Source organism: Cygnus atratus, chromosome 4 (assembly GCF_013377495.2).
Source record: "Cygnus atratus isolate AKBS03 ecotype Queensland, Australia chromosome 4, CAtr_DNAZoo_HiC_assembly, whole genome shotgun sequence".
Classification (NCBI taxonomy): Eukaryota; Metazoa; Chordata; class Aves; order Anseriformes; family Anatidae; genus Cygnus; species Cygnus atratus.
This window is the reverse complement of record NC_066365.1, coordinates 48,903,393-48,921,412: the sequence shown is the minus strand read 5'-3', so window position 1 is coordinate 48,921,412 and position 18,020 is coordinate 48,903,393. Positions and strand designations below refer to the sequence as shown.

Below are 18,020 nucleotides of genomic sequence, written 5' to 3'. Positions count from 1 at the left end.
GATAATGAAAGGATGAGTTTCCAATAAATGTGAGAACAATCGTATGCAAATGTGACACTTTGGCTACATAAATGTGCATAATTATCAAAAAGGACCTTGCAAATACAATAGAAAAAAGTAAATTAAGCTGCGATTCTAAAGACTACGCAAGCCACGTGCAAAATATTCTGAAAAAAAGCAACAGTCCACACTGCAAACATTCCCATTAAAACAATCCTCTCAGGGCCTTTATTTATAAAGGCAAATAAACATACATAGCAATGTTGTTAGAGGCAATGTCAGTTGCATGCATACATTGAGATATTTTACAGTTTCATTACACACAGTTATAAACATCATAACACTAAGAAACAAATAATTTTGATATGCTTTTAATATAATCAAGGAAGTAAAGAAACGTTTGAATTTTTTACTGAATCTAATGTAAGAACATTTACATTGTAGTGATTTTTAATTGTACATTAGTAAGGAATTATTTCTGTAAGGAAAACACCATGCCCAGCATTCCTGCAGCATAAGTTCTAGGTCAGGAGTCTAAAATCCTACAAAATAAGAAAAAGTTTTAGCTGTTGGTATGGTATAGCACAAAATACTTAAAATATGATAGAGGTGTAAGATATATTACAAAACAGGATATCATAATATTGGCACAGATTTATTATTTTTTCTGTCCAAAGACTTGCATGATTTGAAATTAAATCCTGAAGTCCATAATTAATTTCAATGCGAGGGTGGCTCTTCTTCTATGTAAGAATAGTAGGATTAACACCAGGTCATCAGTTTACTTCTCAGTATGTATTTGGCAGGAGGTTGAATCAGTTTTTCCTGATGTACACCTATCATCATTGGTAACTTTCCAAACTGTCTACAAATCTGGGATCTATTCCATTTCTTGCTGCCTGAAACACTCCTGTGTTCTCTGTTCTAGGAACTGAGTAGCTACAGCTTCTACTCACTTTAGACAAAGACAAGTGAATTTAACACATCTGTTAGAAGTTTGTCTCCAGAAATCTACTTCTAATCATAAGTACAGTGGAATATTTACATAAGAATAAAGTAATTTCTGTATAGGTCACGATTAAAAGCATTAAATAAATACCTCCTTAGCGAAAATCCACTGATCTCTTTCCGTTGCGTGGCTGAAAGACAAATATTCAATAAGCACTGCATAAAACTGACTGGGCTCAGTAACAAAGCCCCATGCAACTTGGTATGTCTAACCTCGTTTCAAGCTCTACATTACCAGGGAAGACTGAAAATCTTCATCAGTCTAATACAGTGGTTAAGCACTCTTCTAAAAAATCAATTTCTAAATACTTAAGAAATTGTTATTTTGAGGTAAGTTATCTGAGAATATTGGTTCAATACAAAGTATCAGTAGTTAATCTCTTTTGTTTTTCTAATACATTTTTGATACTTCAGTTTCACCAAGAAGTTTCAAACTAGCCCAGCTATTCTGATTACTTTGCAAGGACAGATTCTGTGCTATACAAAATGTACCTGAAGTCATTGGATGAGTATTTCTCATTATTTACAAAGAAAGCAAACAATTCTAGTGGAATTGCTTATAGCAAGGAGCTCTGACTGCAAATGTAAGAGCAATTCTTACTCTAATTTTCTCTATGTTTGGTAATACTCAGCGTGGAGAAAAAAAAGAAAAAAAAAAGAAAAAAAAAAAAAGAGAATAAACCATACCCTGAAGAAAAAGTAGCCTCTACTTTGAATCCCTCCAGCTCCTTGAAGGTCCTCCTGGAAAAAAAATAATAGTATTTTAAATCATATCTACTCTTGTGAATGAATCCATACAGAAAGGTTGCTTATGTACTTATTATAAGTATTTCTTCAGTACTACTATATAGTCTTGCCCCCTTAAGGCATACAGTATATGTGTTCCTCCATGTCAGTAACAAGGAAGTTTATATCTTCATGTAGGAATTGCAGAAAACACATGAATGAGGGCCAAAATCCACCTAAGGTTTTACATCAGTTCAGATTGCTTTAGAATTATGCTAGTAATGATAAGCAGTCTTTGCCTTTGACTTTCCAGGTTTCATCACTCAAATACAACCAGTCTCCGTAGTAATGGAGTCTCTACATACAAAATAGAGTTGGTCTTTGCACCTCACAGAATGACAACGATGTAAAGCTTAAAAAATGTAAATATATTGGCTCCAGCCAAGGAATGAGATCCCAGACTGATCTCAGAGATCTATCCTGATCACCCATCTCAGAATTATTATGAGAAATCATTTTTTTCAAAGACCAGTGCTTGTGGTATTCGATCCTACTCATGTTGCACACACTGAGAAACAACTGTCTGCTGATCTACATGGAAAGGAGCAAAAAAAGATCAGTGAAGAAAATAGAAATTCTGTTTAAATGTAGCAAGTACAGAGAATGAAGTATCCATCTGTTTTAATGAGGCCTTCATGATTAGACAAGACATAAACTTAATCATGGTATTTTCATCCTCTATGTTACAAGACAGTGAAGTGTCTGTCCTGTAGAGGGAGACATAGGCCAATTCAGAAATCAAATACTTCAAATCTTGTGCTTAGCAGAACATAAAATTTAGATGGAATATATTTACTATATGCTCCCTTAGCAACGATGGTTTCTCAACTAAAAACTGAGGTCATGAAATCTCTTGGGTAATAATAATAACCAGAGTCGTCATAGGGAGAATTCACTTCATGCTCTATTCTAATGCTGTAAGAATAATGTAAAACAGGATGGCGCCCATCATTTCCAAACACGGGAATATCTTCAATCCAAGAAAACTCTCAAAGGAAGCAGGGCTTAAACTATAAATAATTTTTGAGTCTTGCTTTTAATTTTGACTTCAGTTTATCAGGTATGCCATTATACACAGTTTCTTTGCTGTATGTAAAACGTGTGATTTTTATTTGTATTGTCCACCTCATTCTGATGTTACCTGAGTTTGAAATGCCCATCTCACATCTACAATCCATTAAATATTATAGGTTTTTAAATTTTATTTTACTGTTTGTTAATGGAGCTTTCTACATTGCCATATTCTGTCTTTTCAGATACTTGGAGTGTCTTACAGTATTTATATTTCATTATTTTTCTACTTGTATTATTATTATTTGGAAAAATATCCCTGTAGTTTCTTATTTGAGCTCAGGTGAGAAACTCTCCACTAAAAATACAAGTGCCCTGAAGAAGCTGAACTATGTTAGAGTATGCCAAATATGCTATGACTTTTAGGTTGTTGTCTTTTAGTTAGTGCATTCATCCTGTTTCTATGAATTGTGCCACCATCCTCAATGGAAGCAAATTCAGGATATTAAAGTATTCTAGCAAAAGGACCTTAATGGATTTAAAAGCCAGATTGTTTTTACCTATAGTAATTTTGTGTTCTTGCATTTATGCTGTCCTTCCCATTCTTTGTCTTATTTAGCATATATGGTTATTTTGAAAGCAAAAACATCAGCTCTAAGAATATTCTCTGGCAGTATGAAGGTCTAACAGCAGAGGGTAAATTTTACCCTGTATTTTCCAATTAGATGAGAAATGGATTTTTTTTTTCACAACAATTTTAGTCCTTGCAGAGTGTTTCATGAGTAGATGTGCCAACTCTTAAAGTTCTTATATGTAGCCAGGTTCTGTCACCGGACTGACATAAATGATAAGAAAAATGTGTCTAGTTTTTACACAGTTCCTCCTCATTTAAAATGCTGTAGAAGTCAGGAAGAATACTACACATATAAAAGTAGTAGGGGCTGCTTCATAAATTGGATCATATTTTTACATGCCTTTTACTGCATTTTGTCTTCTACTGTTTGGTGGGTTAGATATATGTGTATATATAACTGCACTGTTAAGGACATCCATGTTATGCTATTTTTCTAGACAAATTTGATAATACAAATTTAGTTTGATTTATTATTATTATTATTATTTTATTTTATAATTTGGCTGCAACTGCTCATGAGGACCTCTGGCCCAATATTACCCTGTTCCTCCTCCTCACCCACATGAGGAAAAGTAGAACTACATTCAACTACAGAGTGAGCAGCTATCCCCTGAGGAGGGCTGTGTCCTGTTCCTGTTCATAGGAAGATACTGAAAGGAAAAAAAACTAACCCCTTTTCACTCAATGTCATAATGGGAGAAGTCTGACTAAGACTAGCAATTACAGAGATTTTTATTTCACTTGAAACTCTGGCACCAAACACTTAAAAATATCAAGGAATTTGATCATGCCATGTATCACCGTTTCTTAGCTTTCTATTTTTTAATCAATGATTCACCTAATCGTGTTGAAAAGAAATTGCAGAAGCATTTAACTTTGTTGAAAATAATCAAAACATTTACCTCACGCCACAGTGGTTTATATTTACAATCAAATAAAAGTTAGTCTAAGCTTTGAATTTCATTTACTACCTCTATTACTTCCACCCCTGTTTGTTTCCATGTTAGATTCTAGAAGATTTTAAAAAATGCTTTTGTTTCATGAAGTTTTTTATGTCTTAAGACATAAGATCAGCAGAGACCCATGTCATGGACTGGGAAACTCTGAAGGACCCAGAAAATCAGAGCAATATCAAACAAGACTATTTCTCCTTTCAGAGGTCAGACTGGACCAGAAACATTTAATAGGTGGAATAAAGAATTTCTGAAATAACTCACTGTCCTTAAACCAGGAACTGCTCTTTATCTCTTTATGTACCCTTTAAACCCTAAATCAACCCCTCAGAAGTTGTGAAATGCCAGATTTAAGGTCAACTGTGTGTGCCTCTTTATTGCCTTGCCCACTAGTTCTCACTGTCCTTGCTAGCCAGAACCATTCTTCTTCTTGCTGGGTCCTCATCAAAGAGACCTAAAGTATCTGTGCCCATCCCAATCGTGACTACATTTCCCTTCCTTTCTTCCAGCTTCTATTTCCAGTAACCTTGGCTCTTCAAAGCTCAGCTCACAGTTTCACTTTTCCACTGACAGGGCTTTTCCTGAGGTTTCATTCCGTGCTGCTGTGACATGGGCTGTGTCAGTATTGAAAACATAAGTATCTGCATAAATTCTAGTATTGCCTTTTTCTTTTCCGTGACATTTTTTTCCTCCATATCACCTTTAAAATAATGAAGATTTTTTGTTGTTGTTGCTGTTGATTGTATTTTTTTCAAATATCCATTCTGCCTTAGTTGAACTTCATGAGCTAAAGAAACCTAAGGATGAGGGGTTTGTTTCTGTTTTTGTTTTTTTTACAGTCTGAAAAGGCTGGAATCAGGGAGAGTGTTAAGTAACTGAAATCATACTTTCAAGAAGAAAAGTCAGCTATTTTTATACAAAAGATGGCTCTGTGTGCATACATACCTTTTACCACTCTTCTTATACAATGACAATAAAATGCATGCTATGGTGTGGTGCTGCATCCATGCAAAGAGCATTAATATCCCTCTGCTTTTTGATTTTTGAAATTGGAAAGTGTATTTGCTGCAAAAATACCCAAATTTGATGATATTTTGGAAACAATGGGTCTATTTCAGTGTATGGGAAAGTTTTGCTCCCAAACACACTACTTCTCTATGAAAAATTATTTCTACAATGCCTCCAGAGGTCAATAATATGTAAGTATGAAAGAGTTAGACTTTACAAAGCACTGAGCTACTTAGCTATATTCATGACAGTATGAAGTTATTCTGCACCTTTTAAAATAGGGTTCAAATTGTGTATCTAATGGTTTTAGAAAAATACTTTAAATTCAGAGCTTTTACATCTGCTAAACAGCCGGCGAGCGCTCACTCTTTATTCCCAAACTGAAAACTCCAAAATAAAAGATGTTCCAAGTTTTGTGCCCCTCTGATTAATGCCTATTTTATTCTAAAAAAAAAAAAAAAAAAAAGTCTTCAATTCAAAAGTTTATCTCCGTCTATGATACTCAAAGTGAGAAGATATATTTCTTTTCTTGCGTTTTGTTTCTGCAGATACTAAATCAGGTAATAAGATAATTAAATGGTAACTTAACATCCCTTAAAGGTTGATGAGAACAAATAGAAATAAAAGCTCCGTAGAAAGAGAGCTAATTTTTATAGCTTTTTCTTCAGAAAGCTAAAACACTCTGGGCAAAAACTGTAACAAAGAAAGAACTTTCTTATCTGCATCTTAAATTAAATAGTGACACTGATTATAAATTGCTCGGAAAGTCTTAGTGCTATAAGTTGTAAATAATGTGTGTAAGGAGTAAATATGGTTTGAATTCCATCTGGGGAGAAAAAAAGAACCCACCCCTAGAAAATATAATTCAACCGCAATATAATGGTACTGATAAATTTGAAAATATTTTTCTTTTTTAAAAGCAACTGACAGGTCCATTTTGATATCTAGGCTCTACCAGTGTTCTATGTTAAGCATATATTACTTCAGAGTTTTAAATGTTAAAGATCAGCAGGATTATTTTTCATTAATTAAGGAATAGAAAAAACAATGCACATTTCCAATGAAAACACATCAGTGTGACATTAAACTCTGAAAATAAAAGTGCCATGAGCAGAAAGGTCTACACGGACATTTTAGATGTGCTAATGAAGCACCAAACATGAGAATGCAAGCATGCATAGTTTAATATTACATACGTCCACTTTGTGTCTCTTCAGTCTTCTCTCATTAAGCTGGGGAACGAGTTGCAGCAAAGGATGCAGGACAGAGGACTGAGAGGACACGAACACAGACACATGAGCAACAATGAAATTCTGACCTCATGATGCAAAAAATGTCTATTCCTGCAGTATTGGCTTATAGACCAATCATGTACCAAGAAAGGACTGAAGATGTTAATTGAGAAACTTGTTTCTGAACATTCTGAATTGACAATGAGCAGGTACCAACATTTATATTTACAATATGAATGTGGCTCACACAGTGATGGAGGGACAAAATATGCATCCTCACTTTTACTCACTGGAAGAACTTTTTACAGTCTTCCTACCCAGGTAACTGCAATTGTTCAGACCTTGATCAGCCTCTGCACATGGCACAGAGAACATTCCCATACGCTGTGCTTACTGACTTTTCTGTGATCGTCTGCTATGGAAGTTAACATCTTCAATCTCCATTGTACTGAAAAGTTAATTTTAATTTAATTTAAAGAAGAAAGAAAATTTATTTATTTATTTATTTATTACTGGAAAACAGTTCAAAGGAGGGATCCATCCTGAAGTAAAATTTGTAACCATGACACTGGTCACTCTCCCTAACAGACAAACTCCAATCCTGAAATTTCTCGTGCTTGACAAGACTGTATGCTCATACACAGCCTGAGTGAGTGCAGCAAGATTGTGTGCACTGCCCCAGGCAGTGACTAGCAAAACAGAAACTTGTGGGCCTGTAGAGAGAGGCCCACAGTGAGAGAGAAAGTAGAAAAACCTGTGTGCCATCAACTAATTCAAACCTTCAACTCATGTGAATTACTTATAAATATAATTAAAAGATAATGCATTTTTGATACAATAATTCTTAGAAAAGTAATGCAGCAAAGAGAAATGTAAGTTATGGAATAACTAGAGTTACTGAAGTTATATTTGATAGGTAAAATGAACTTGCCTACTTGGAGTCAATTTTGCACTGTCTGCCTAAGGTATTCAACGAAGCACCATAATATCTAAAGTAAAAGTCTGACATATTAAAGAGCACCCCAGCTCGCCAGCTGGGCTCTGTATTGCACTTAGTGGAGAGAGATTAAGGAAGCCAAAAAATTATTTAGCTCATCTAGGTTACTGTCTCTGAGAAATGGGCTAGAAGATAACCCAAATAGCTAAACCAGAAGTGAGAAAACAGTAATCTCTGTGGGCAGGCAGGGGCAAAGGTGTTCAGCATGGGGAAGAAGGGGCTGCAGTAACCTCTTAAGCAGAAGCAGCAGCAGAAATAGCTAATTTCCCTGTGCCCTGATTACCATGAAAAGCTCTAGAGCAACTCTATTGTGAAAATATTGACTGCAACATCAGCAGTATTCTCAGGAGGCCTAGAAAACAGTATCACTTTCTAAGAAATATACAGCATATTTCTTAAGAAATTTAAGCAACAAGGCAGTAATGGACATAAACATATAAAAATGACTGTTAAGAAATGAGAAGACATGAATAGGTTTAACTTTCTCAAAGTCCTGTGGTGCACAGAAAAAAAAATAAATAGATGCACAGAAATAGCAGATTATGTCTTCACTTTAAAAGCAAGGGTGGATCACACATAGTTTATTTGTTGGCTATGAGAATATTTTTATAGCAAAAATACTAGGCTCTGTTTAAAATAATGGTATTTCTCATTTATAATATAGTCCAAAATCTGAGTGATCTCTTTTGCCTGATATTTGTGACATGCACAAATAGATACATACCTTTTAATTAAGAATTAATAAAGATGCATTGAGAGTTTTTAATATTTAGGGTCATGTGCTCAACTTCTATAAATCAGAATTGTTTCACTGCATGTGTTATGTTCCAGAAGCAAGCATTTGATTTTATTCTTAAATGTTGAAACTACAAGACTAAGATGCAGTTGGGATTCCCTAAATGTTGTTTTCCATTTCCACACTTGTACATCATTGATGATCCTCTCCGTGTTATTAAAACACATTCTGTATTTTAAACATGAAACACCAAATGCCGAGCTTCACAGATGGAGCGATTACTGCAGAAAGGAACATCTTGTTTCTACGGACAGGCACACATGTATTCACAAGGAGGTGCTATGCCACTTACCATGATGTCTGAGTTGCCTGAGTCATGAGTCTTAGAATAATGAAATAAGAACTGTTCAAAAAAATTAAAAGTGGGGTTTTACTACAAAACAAGGCAAGGGAGTTAGGATTTTCTTGACAATTTTAAAGTGATCATAAAACATACTTAGAAGTCTTACCCTTTTGGTGTTGTCTTTTTCATCTAAACCCTGTGGGAATAATAATCAGTAGAGAGGCTTTTATTTATTAAATATATATATGCGTATATGTATATGTTGGACAGTTTTAATTCGTAGAATCATAGCATATCCTGATCTGTAAGGGACCCACCTTGGAAGGACCATTGAGTCCAACTCCTGGCCTCACACAGGACCACCCAAAAAGCAGACCCTGTGTCTGAAAGCGTTGTCCAAATGCTTCTTGAACTCTGGTAGGCTCGGTGCTGTGACCACTGCCCTGGGGAGCCTGTCCCAGTGCCCGGCCATCTCTGGGTGCAGAACCTTTCCCTAGCACCCAGCCTGACCCTCCCCTGTCCCAGCTCCATGCCGTTCCCTCGGGTCCTGTCGCTGTCCCCAGAGAGCAGAGCTCAGCGCCTGCCCCTCCACTCCCCTCTTGAGGCCACCAAGAGGCCTCCCCTCAGCCTGCTCTGCTCTGGGCTGAAATTATATTTTAAACTTCAATAGTGGATTGAAATATTGTCCTTCCTTGACAGATATACCGTGTCTTTGCTTATCAATGTAACTACTCTTTTGAAACCTTGCAGAGAGCATTGGTTATTCTCAGAGAGCTCAGCGCCTGCCCCTCTGTTCCCCTCGTGAGGGAGCTGCAGGCCGCCATGAAGCCTCCCCTCAGCCTGCTCTGCTCTGGGCTGAAATTACATTTTAAACTTCAATACTGGATTGAAATATTGTCCTTCCTTGACAGATATACCACATCTTTGCTTATCAATGTAACTACTCTTTTGAAACCTTGCAGAGAGCATTGGTTATTCTCTACTAGAATTGATGGGGTTAGTGGATGCTCCTTTGTATCTCCCTAGCAGTGGCAGCAACAGATTCTCTTAAGTACATTTCTTACTCCATTGAGAGCTCATAAGTTTTCTAATCTAGAGCAATAAAAGAACTGAAACCTTGTCTCCAAGTTGGAGATTATTTTCCAACATTGGACTCTCCCAGTTGTCCTTAATAGGCATTGGATTAGGACACACAGCATTTCAGCATAAGAACTGACATATTACTTCCAGAACTGATGGGCACCTCAGGTACTGGGCCCTCAGAACTCACTGTAGGCACTGGCACACTGAGCGATCAGGCTTCAGAAATGCTAAGGAGCCTTTCATGTGTGTTACCTGTGGTTTCTCGAGAAATCCCATGACCAAAAAACAAAGTTCTTCCAGTGCGCTGGACACCTAACGAAAAGAAAACATGAACTCAGGTATCGCACTACCAATCCTACTGCATACGACAAACATCATAAATAGTAAAGCAACCTCTGTCTGACTCACCTGAGGCTGAGAATCTGTGGACAGGTAGGTAGAACATGCATCGTCTATCTGTAAAAGTTGACACGATCCTTTTTTAAAAATGCGCATTAATATAAAAAAGTTAAATATCTATATTCTCAAAAGTAGTTTGGTGCAATCAGGGGCATGGCAAGCTTGTCCACCAGAAGGAATGCTTATAGGAACATTCATGAAATATTTTGAATGCAAGGGGGAAAAAAAAAGCAATTTTATATATGCTTGATCTCAACAACCACGTGTATGTCATATATGTGTCCTTTATTGTCTTATACCATTCATATCCCTGCTAATTGAAACTGTCTCCAATAAGTCATATTTTAAATAATGATTGTAAGCATCTGAGGCATGGGCTATGAACGTAAGTATTTTCTATGCTACCTTTGGATTACATGAAACTGCAAAGAAAATGACAAAACTAAAGTAAGTGATTCAATACACAGTCCTCAAACACTACTCTGCAAATTGTATTCCAGCATCCCTGCAGGTGTATGACCCACACATCTCTTGAGTGATTATGATATGTGCCAGCACATCTATGCATGCTACTCAATTTGTGTGAGTCACCTGGCAGCCAATATCTGAGGTTTGCACTGATTTCTTTGGCACATGAGGGGCCTTTACAATATTTTGTTTAGAGGAGATGGTTCCCAAATTACAATGCTAGTAAGAAATACATTCGATATATTTCAAGGGATCTAAACTCAAAGTGCACTGTTGAAGAAGATGCTGTCTTTGAGTTTAAACTCATCAGCAAAGAGAGGAACATGAGGTGTGTAGACATACACACAAGCACACATAAATAATAAAAAAATTCCACAAAACAAATTAAGAAGACCCTGTCTGTTTAGCTGTGTGGCTTATCCCTAAAAAAAAACAATCAGCACTTGGGAGAGAATCTAAGAAGAAAACCATGGTTTAATAAGGTCCATATTATGGACCAACCACCAGCAAACTGTAGTGCAAACACTTTGAGATGGAAGTAGTTCGTTTCTCATGAAGCTCAGAGGATTTCTGGTTGGTGAGCTTGAACAGTCTCTGTGTGACATGCTGTAAACTTTTAGCATCCACATCATCCTGTGGTAAGGGGTTCCTGAACACCACATGAAATAATATTTCTGTTTGTCTTGATCAGTCCTTCCAAAGCTATCTTCATTCAGTGCTATCATGATCTTGTCTTGGAAGAAGTAACAAATAAGTGATTCATACCCATCCTCTCCCTACTGTTCATGACATTGTATGGACAATCATATCTTATTTCTATTGTCTCTTTTCCAAGATGAAAGAGTCTCATATTACTGAATCATTTTTGATGGAATTATCGATCAGGTAGGGAAAAGTGGAATAAAGAACATTTGAATTCATGGAAGTAATTTTGCAAGTGCTGAGAGCTCAAAGTATTCTGTAAGGAAGAGGAAAAATCTCCAGTGCTCCAACAGAAGCTACACAGTTTAATAAAAAAAAAAAAAAAAAAAGACAACTTTCAAATTGTATCAATTGCAATCTGCATTGGTATGCACCATTTTTTTCCATTGAATATTTGATACTGTTATTCTAGGTGCCACAAAGCTTTGCCAATCATTATTATGTTCACAGACTGCATCAAAATGTTTGGTTTTAAAATAAAGAGTGGGCAATGCAACGGGTCTTATGATTTTATTATAGGTACAAAGCCCTAAACAGCAGTCTTTAGCGAAGAAAACATTAACTGAAAAAAGCAATAAAGAAATAATGCATATCTGAGTACTCCAAGACAAGGGGTGATTCATTTCTCTAGAGACAACCTATGAGAAAGCATTAGCAGAGATAGTGGGAAAGCTAATAGCTCACAAGATTCCCCCTCAAATAGTTTTTATTGGTAACACAACCTCCCCGGTCTCTTTTCCCTTCATCTTGCATTTGATTGTCTCTGGGTATATTTGTTCAGCTTCACTACTTCCAGGATAAGAAAATGTAGATGTAGAAGTCAGCAGTGAATGACATAAACCAAGCTTAAGTCATTTTGGAAGCCTAAGTTAAAAATGTCCTGTTACTTGTGGTTGTTCATTTGTTGGCTTATCTGCTTGTTTTTTAGTTGGAGATGTCAACCAGAGATCTACTGTAACTCAACGGCAGGACAAACCAGAGACTGCTGTGTGTTCAACACAGTCCAAAGCAATGCATCTCTCAGTTAAAACCTGCATGGAAAAAGCAAGGACCAAAGAAAAGCCACAGTTTCTGTTGATTCCTTCTTTTCAAATTTATATATATATATATATATATATATATATATATTTAATTTAATAATTCCTATAGTCCTTGATGCTTCTTTTCAGTAATTTTCTCTCTTTCTTCAGAAGTGTAGCCTGAGGGTGGAAGCCTGTCAGTTATTTGGGGTTGGTTAAATAATGTAAAGAAATGAAAGGATGTTAGAAAGCTCCTATATTTCTAAAATTGGAATCATTCCTGGAAAATACTTGTTTAATTTTGAGGCAGTGCTTCTCCTGAGTGATCAACTAATAAAGTAACAAGCAGGGAAGAACACTCTAAGAAACTCCTGGTTTTGTAGCCAGGCTGATTTAAAGTATATACCTACACATCTAATTCTCTTTTCTTAGTTCTTAGATCCTCTCCAGTCCTGTATTACTCCTGTTACAGAATTGAGTTTTACACTGTTTGTGTTACATAATTTTGCACAGAATTTAGTATCTCATGCATACTTTTTTGTTCACCGAAATCAACAGGAACCTTGCGTTTGCCTCCACTAAGCATAGGGGTTCATCCTATATCATAAATAGCAAATCCTAGCAATAAGTGCAGAAATATATATATTTTAAAAAAGCATATATTTAATCTGGAATTTAAATAACTCATTTTCATAAACTACTTCTAGCTATTAGGATTTTGCTTCCCAAGAGATCACTTTCTCCCAGGAGGAAAGTACCACCAGGGCTTGTGCAAGTGCCAGTCTAGGAACAAGTCAGTGTTTGAGTCAATACTTCCGAAACAAGCTGACAAAAAAGGCAGCGTGTTCTGTAATGGCCTCAATTTGAAGAAATTTACTCCGTGCATCTGCACCCATGGTGAGTCACTTGCTTTCTAATGTTATCAGAAGGTACAAAATTAATGTCAGCAGCACACTTGAAGATTACAGCAATGCCAGGGCATGCATCTTGCAGGATGAACCCTCTCTCTGTTATGCCCTGCTGTTCTGTCTGTTCCAAAAAGGCACAAAAAAGCCCATGTTGACACACATGTAACATCCTAGAATCAAAAAAATGCAAAGTTCAAAGATGGGAATGGACGTTATAGTTGCAATAGGTATAAAAATGTTAAAGGTGCAAACTGCAACAAGATGTTATCCTCTATCTAGTAAATTAAGATGCTAGGATGTGATTAAATGCAGTGTCCCAGCCCCGGGTGCAGAACAGAAGAAGCAAGAGGTGGATTGGACGAGTTGAAACAACTACTGCCTGTCATGCACAGACTACAAAAATACCAGGCAGGACACAGTATTGCTTCCAGGGACAGGGTTTGTACAGGAGAAGTAAGACTGGAAGAAGAAGGACCTGAACTCCATGCAAGAGAAATAGTGGAGAGTGAGGTGTGACCATAGTAAGGACTGGAACAGAAAAATTTTTAATCTTGTATCCCTGCTCTAGTAGCAATAAATTGTCACAGACATTCCCAGCTCTCACCCCACAGCCAAGGCTTTTCCCAGGCATGGCTGAACCAGCTTGCCCGCGATGCTCACCTCCTTCCACAGCTGCAAATCCTGATCTGCCTCGAGTGCTTGGGATGGCATCGGTGCACCTGGAAGCACAAACACTGCTTAGCAATACTGTACAGCAGGGGTCATCTTGTAAGTATCCCATGTCAGTGGTGTAAATAAAAGCTCTGAGTGTGACATGGTCCCCAGAACCTGCAAAGCCAAAATACAGATACTCACATCTCTGAGCAAGAAGCAGTGTGGAAGCCACACTGCTTCTTTCATCACGAGTCAGGCTGGCATTAATTTGTTCTCAGTGATAAGCAGTGATATTTTATCTGGCGGCATAATCCTAGTAATATTGTGTTATCAGAGTCTCCATCTCACCCAGGAGGGGGCTGATGCTGGAGAGGAAACCCTGAGCAGTCATCTGATTTCTCCTAAAGTTACTGCCCAGGATACACGCCTGACAGCTCTATACACTGTTGTAACACACCTCAGGTGAACAGTTTTTATAACCTCCCAGACAGTCTATTATTAACTGTGATTGCTTTTTATTTTTTTTTCCAAAGAATTGCACCAAATTAAACACAAAAATGCTGAAGCTAGACATAGCTAGAATGGCCAGGTGAGCAGGATGTGAAAGCTCATCATGCCCACCTGTTTTACAAGTACCACAGATAACAACAGGAGTAACTTCCAGGCATGAAAGAGTAAATTCCAAAACCACATTTTGGTACTGGCACAGACTTAAGATGGCTAATTATTATGGATGCTTGTTCTCCCCAGAAAAAGAATTATAGAGCAGGTCTTGATTTCATCCTGTGTAGGAGTGGGTTTTTGAAATCTCTGGAAGATTTACATGAAAAGAAAACTGCTGTCCAGTGAAAAAAAAAAAATGCTTTTGATGTTTGCTTTAGTTCAAGGAAAAACTCCCAAAAAATTAAAGGTGCTACAACTCCCTTTTTTTTTTTTTTAATTTTGTTTTGTTTTCTATTCCTAAGTTAGTATGATCACAGTGGAGTATTCCCTGGGGCTGGTGTCTGGGTTGCCAGGAGTGGAACATGGCAACTCTTGAAGTCACCACACCACTAAATTTTTGCCTGCCCATCACTGATGGCAGCTCCTGCCATGCCTGGCTCCCAAGGCCTTCCAGGGGGAAAGCAGAAGAAACCAAGCAGCCCCTAAGGCCTGGAGCAGCAGGCAAGGAAGCCTAAATATGGCACCTGTGGGGCTTTTTTGCCCAGAACATAAACTTTTGAACAGAGGAGATGCAATTATTTCACCAGCTCATAAGTTTCCTTAACCCTTCTGCACTTATTCACAAAACTTTTATTTCATGTGCTGACCCCTCTGTTTTGTGCTCACAGCAGGGACCGTGTGCCCTCCAGCGCCAAACAGCATCCCCACATCACCCCATCCAGAACACTGCTGCAGCCTGGAGGGAATTCATTAATTTACACACACACACACCCCGGCACGAGCAAGGAAAGATGAAGTTATCTGGTAAGATGCACAAAATATCCATGGCAGGAGGAAAGCAGTCCCATTCAAAAGTAACATAGAGGAGGAAGCCCTCCTACAAAATTGACACAGTGACATATCTGTTCACTTCAGTTCTGCCAGCTTTGAAAAACCAAACTTCTTGCAAGGCAGCAGACTGCCAGGTGCACAGTTTCAGTCACTTTTCAACCTGGGATCCACCTCTTAAATCTTCTCTCCCCACCACTGCTCTCCATACACAAGCTCCTTGCCATCATTTCTATACGAACGATGCTAAAATACTGTGTGCCACTGCCATTCCTTGCCTTCATTTTCCTTCCCTCCCCTCTACCACATCTCCAGAATATATTTTGAACACAGTATGAAGTATACTCTACTTAGATTTCTTTGCTTCTTGATATCAAAAAAAATCAATTAAGGAAAATATCAAAAATTCAGAATGAAAGTTCCCAATGAAAGTAAATCACTCATAATAGATGCAAAGCAGAACTACTCATTGCACAGCAACTTGCTGTGCTGTGCTGCTTCACAGGGTGTAAGGATTTAATGCATCTGGAGGGAGAAAATAGAATAGGGAAGACGGTGCGTTTTATTGTAATGCCTGTTAGCTGCACTAGCTTCACAAAGCAAAAATAGCAACTTTCAGGTGTAACTCAGCATTCCCAATTAAATCAAAGGTAATCAGGCTCTGTGTCTAAAGCAGCCTGCCAACTCTGTCCTTCCCCACTTAACCCTTTAGTGACTTCGCTTGGAACAAAAGCCACTTCCCCCAGCTGCCGGAGCGCGGTTTGGGCAGGACGGGGCAATCCTGCCGGGTAGGGGAAGGAGCCCCCCACCTCCCCATCCCAAAACGTGCTGCTGAGATGAGCCCCCCCGTCCCAGCCCCAGCCCCCTTACCCTCCCAGCCTGCCGTCTCCCGAGCATCTCCGCATCTCTCACGGCAGCATCCGATCCCACCCCGGCTCCACAGCAGAGCACTGCGGGGATTTTGTTGGGCTAGGATTTCTCAGCCCCCTCACGAGGCTGGAGGGATGATGGGGTCACCCCTCCAGCCCCCAGATTTGCAGCAGTGGCCGTGCGGGAAGGGGTTGCGGGGGGATGCTCCTCACCTTTGCACGCACACATGGAGGAGGCGAGGAGGAGGAGGAGGAGCAGGAGCAGCGGGGACCCCGGCAGCCCCCCGCTGTTCCCCAGGCTGCGCGGCGGGGTGGTCGTGGGGGGCTGCTGGTGGCAGAGCTGTCCCATGACCGCGGTGCCCTCTGCTCTGCCTCCCCGCCGGCTGGCCATGCCCTCGCTCCCTTCCCAAACTTTTTAAGTCTCCCTGACACGTGGACCAGCATCAGCTTGACTCACGGAGGACACGTCACCCGCCCTGCCCACCCCTGCCCGTCTCCCTGCCACCCACCCACCCAGGCCCAGACCCCCCTCATCTCCGCCGGTGACTCAGCCCCGCTCCCACCTCGGGGGCAGATCTGTTCCCAAACCTGCTGTGATGGGTGCGTGGCCCTGCTTGGCCTCCAGACACGGGGCTGGGCAGCCTCTAGGCCCTTTCTTCACAACTCCCCTCTTAGAGAAAGATCTATGCCTTAAAAAAGGTGTGTAAAAGCCCCCCAGCTGTGCTGGCAGCCTCGTGATGGAGCACAAAATGGCTGCTGCTCCCTCACCGTGCTTGGAAGTTGAGGGTGATGGCTTGGGGTGGCGAAGGTGGGCTTTCGGGCACTGCCCAACCCCAGTGTGCTGGGGAGAAGGGGCACAATTTAACACTGGGACATCCCACCTGGTGGCCCCAGAGGTGTGGGCACCTTCTGGTCTAGAGAAGGATGAACCCAGTTTGTGAGGAAGCCACCGGTGAAGCACGGGTGTGAGCTGTGGCCACCTCTTCTTCCCCATGTATGCATCTTCCAGAGCAGAATTGCAGATCACTCAAATGTGAGTGGAAAAGAGAATTCACTGAAAAGACAGCACTGCTGATGCTTTTCATCTCCAGCATGGTGGTAGAGGAAGCTGGGGGCAATTCAAAACGGGTTGTCAGCGTGGAAACCAGCTTCATGACATGAAGCTGAGTGGCCCCTAGGACACAGGAGAGAACACACACACACAGTGCTACACCATGAAGCAAAACTCAGTAATATGGTGACATTTGGGGATTAAAAACTTAATACAGGGCTTAGCAGACCTGCGGCCCCTCACAGTCAGCCAAGCAGCAGGGGCTGGCTTTCTCCAAATGTGCATTTTGGGGCAGCATCTCACAAGTCACAGTCTAGCTTTACAATCTGTTTCCCAGGTTTTGTTTTTCCACTCTCTCATATTATTTACTCGGTTGTTTCTTTCTGACTTGCAAAGGAAATACTACACAATGATCCAGCAATGAGACATTGGTACAATATTAGGGACTGTTATCTTCTCAAAGCAGCGTGAAGTTCTTTTTGACCATCTTGGTGGGTTTTGACGTGGAGTGAATGGTGGGTGGTGGAAAACAAACAAACAAACAAACAAAAACCTGTCTGACAAGAGCAGTGGATGCTACTGCAAAACAAGACAACTTTGATTTATAACAATAGATTTGTGCCTGCTCTTTGCCCTTGCCCTTATCAGTCGTGTGCTACAAATTGTGC

At 39.4% G+C, this 18,020-nt stretch overlaps 1 protein-coding gene across 2 annotated transcripts; it reads right to left on the bottom strand.

Annotated features, from left to right (window-relative positions):
• Window positions 1–316: 316 nt before the first annotated feature.
• Window positions 317–16,690, bottom strand: NMU (neuromedin U). 2 transcript variants are annotated; one of them, XM_035551786.2, is made up of 10 exons: window positions 16,515–16,690; window positions 13,948–14,006; window positions 10,200–10,247; window positions 10,044–10,103; window positions 8,875–8,904; window positions 8,718–8,768; window positions 6,597–6,671; window positions 1,696–1,749; window positions 1,100–1,139; window positions 317–542 (listed from the first exon to the last, which is right to left on the bottom strand). In XM_035551786.2, the coding sequence occupies exons 1-9, from the start codon at window positions 16,648–16,650 to the stop codon at window positions 1,104–1,106; spliced, it is 549 nt and encodes a 182-aa protein (XP_035407679.1). In that variant the 5' UTR covers window positions 16,651–16,690; the 3' UTR covers window positions 317–542; window positions 1,100–1,103. The 2 variants fall into 2 exon arrangements, with proteins under 2 accessions (XP_035407679.1, XP_050566407.1); XM_050710450.1 differs by lacking the exon at window positions 8,718–8,768.
• Between the last annotated feature and the right edge of the window lie 1,330 nt (window positions 16,691–18,020).

Excerpts from the sequence above, each read along its gene's own strand:
- NMU (XM_035551786.2), bottom strand. The coding sequence starts at position 16,650 with ATGGGACAGCTCTGCCACCAGCAGCCCCCCACGACCACCCCGCCGCGC. Across the intron at positions 10,104-10,199 it reads CCACAGATTCTCAGCCTCAG|GTGTCCAGCGCACTGGAAGA; the intron begins GTGAGTCAGACA and ends TCTTTTCGTTAG. Across the intron at positions 6,672-8,717 it reads CAGGCAACTCAGACATCATG|TCCTCTGTCCTGCATCCTTT; the intron begins GTAAGTGGCATA and ends GTGTCCTCTCAG.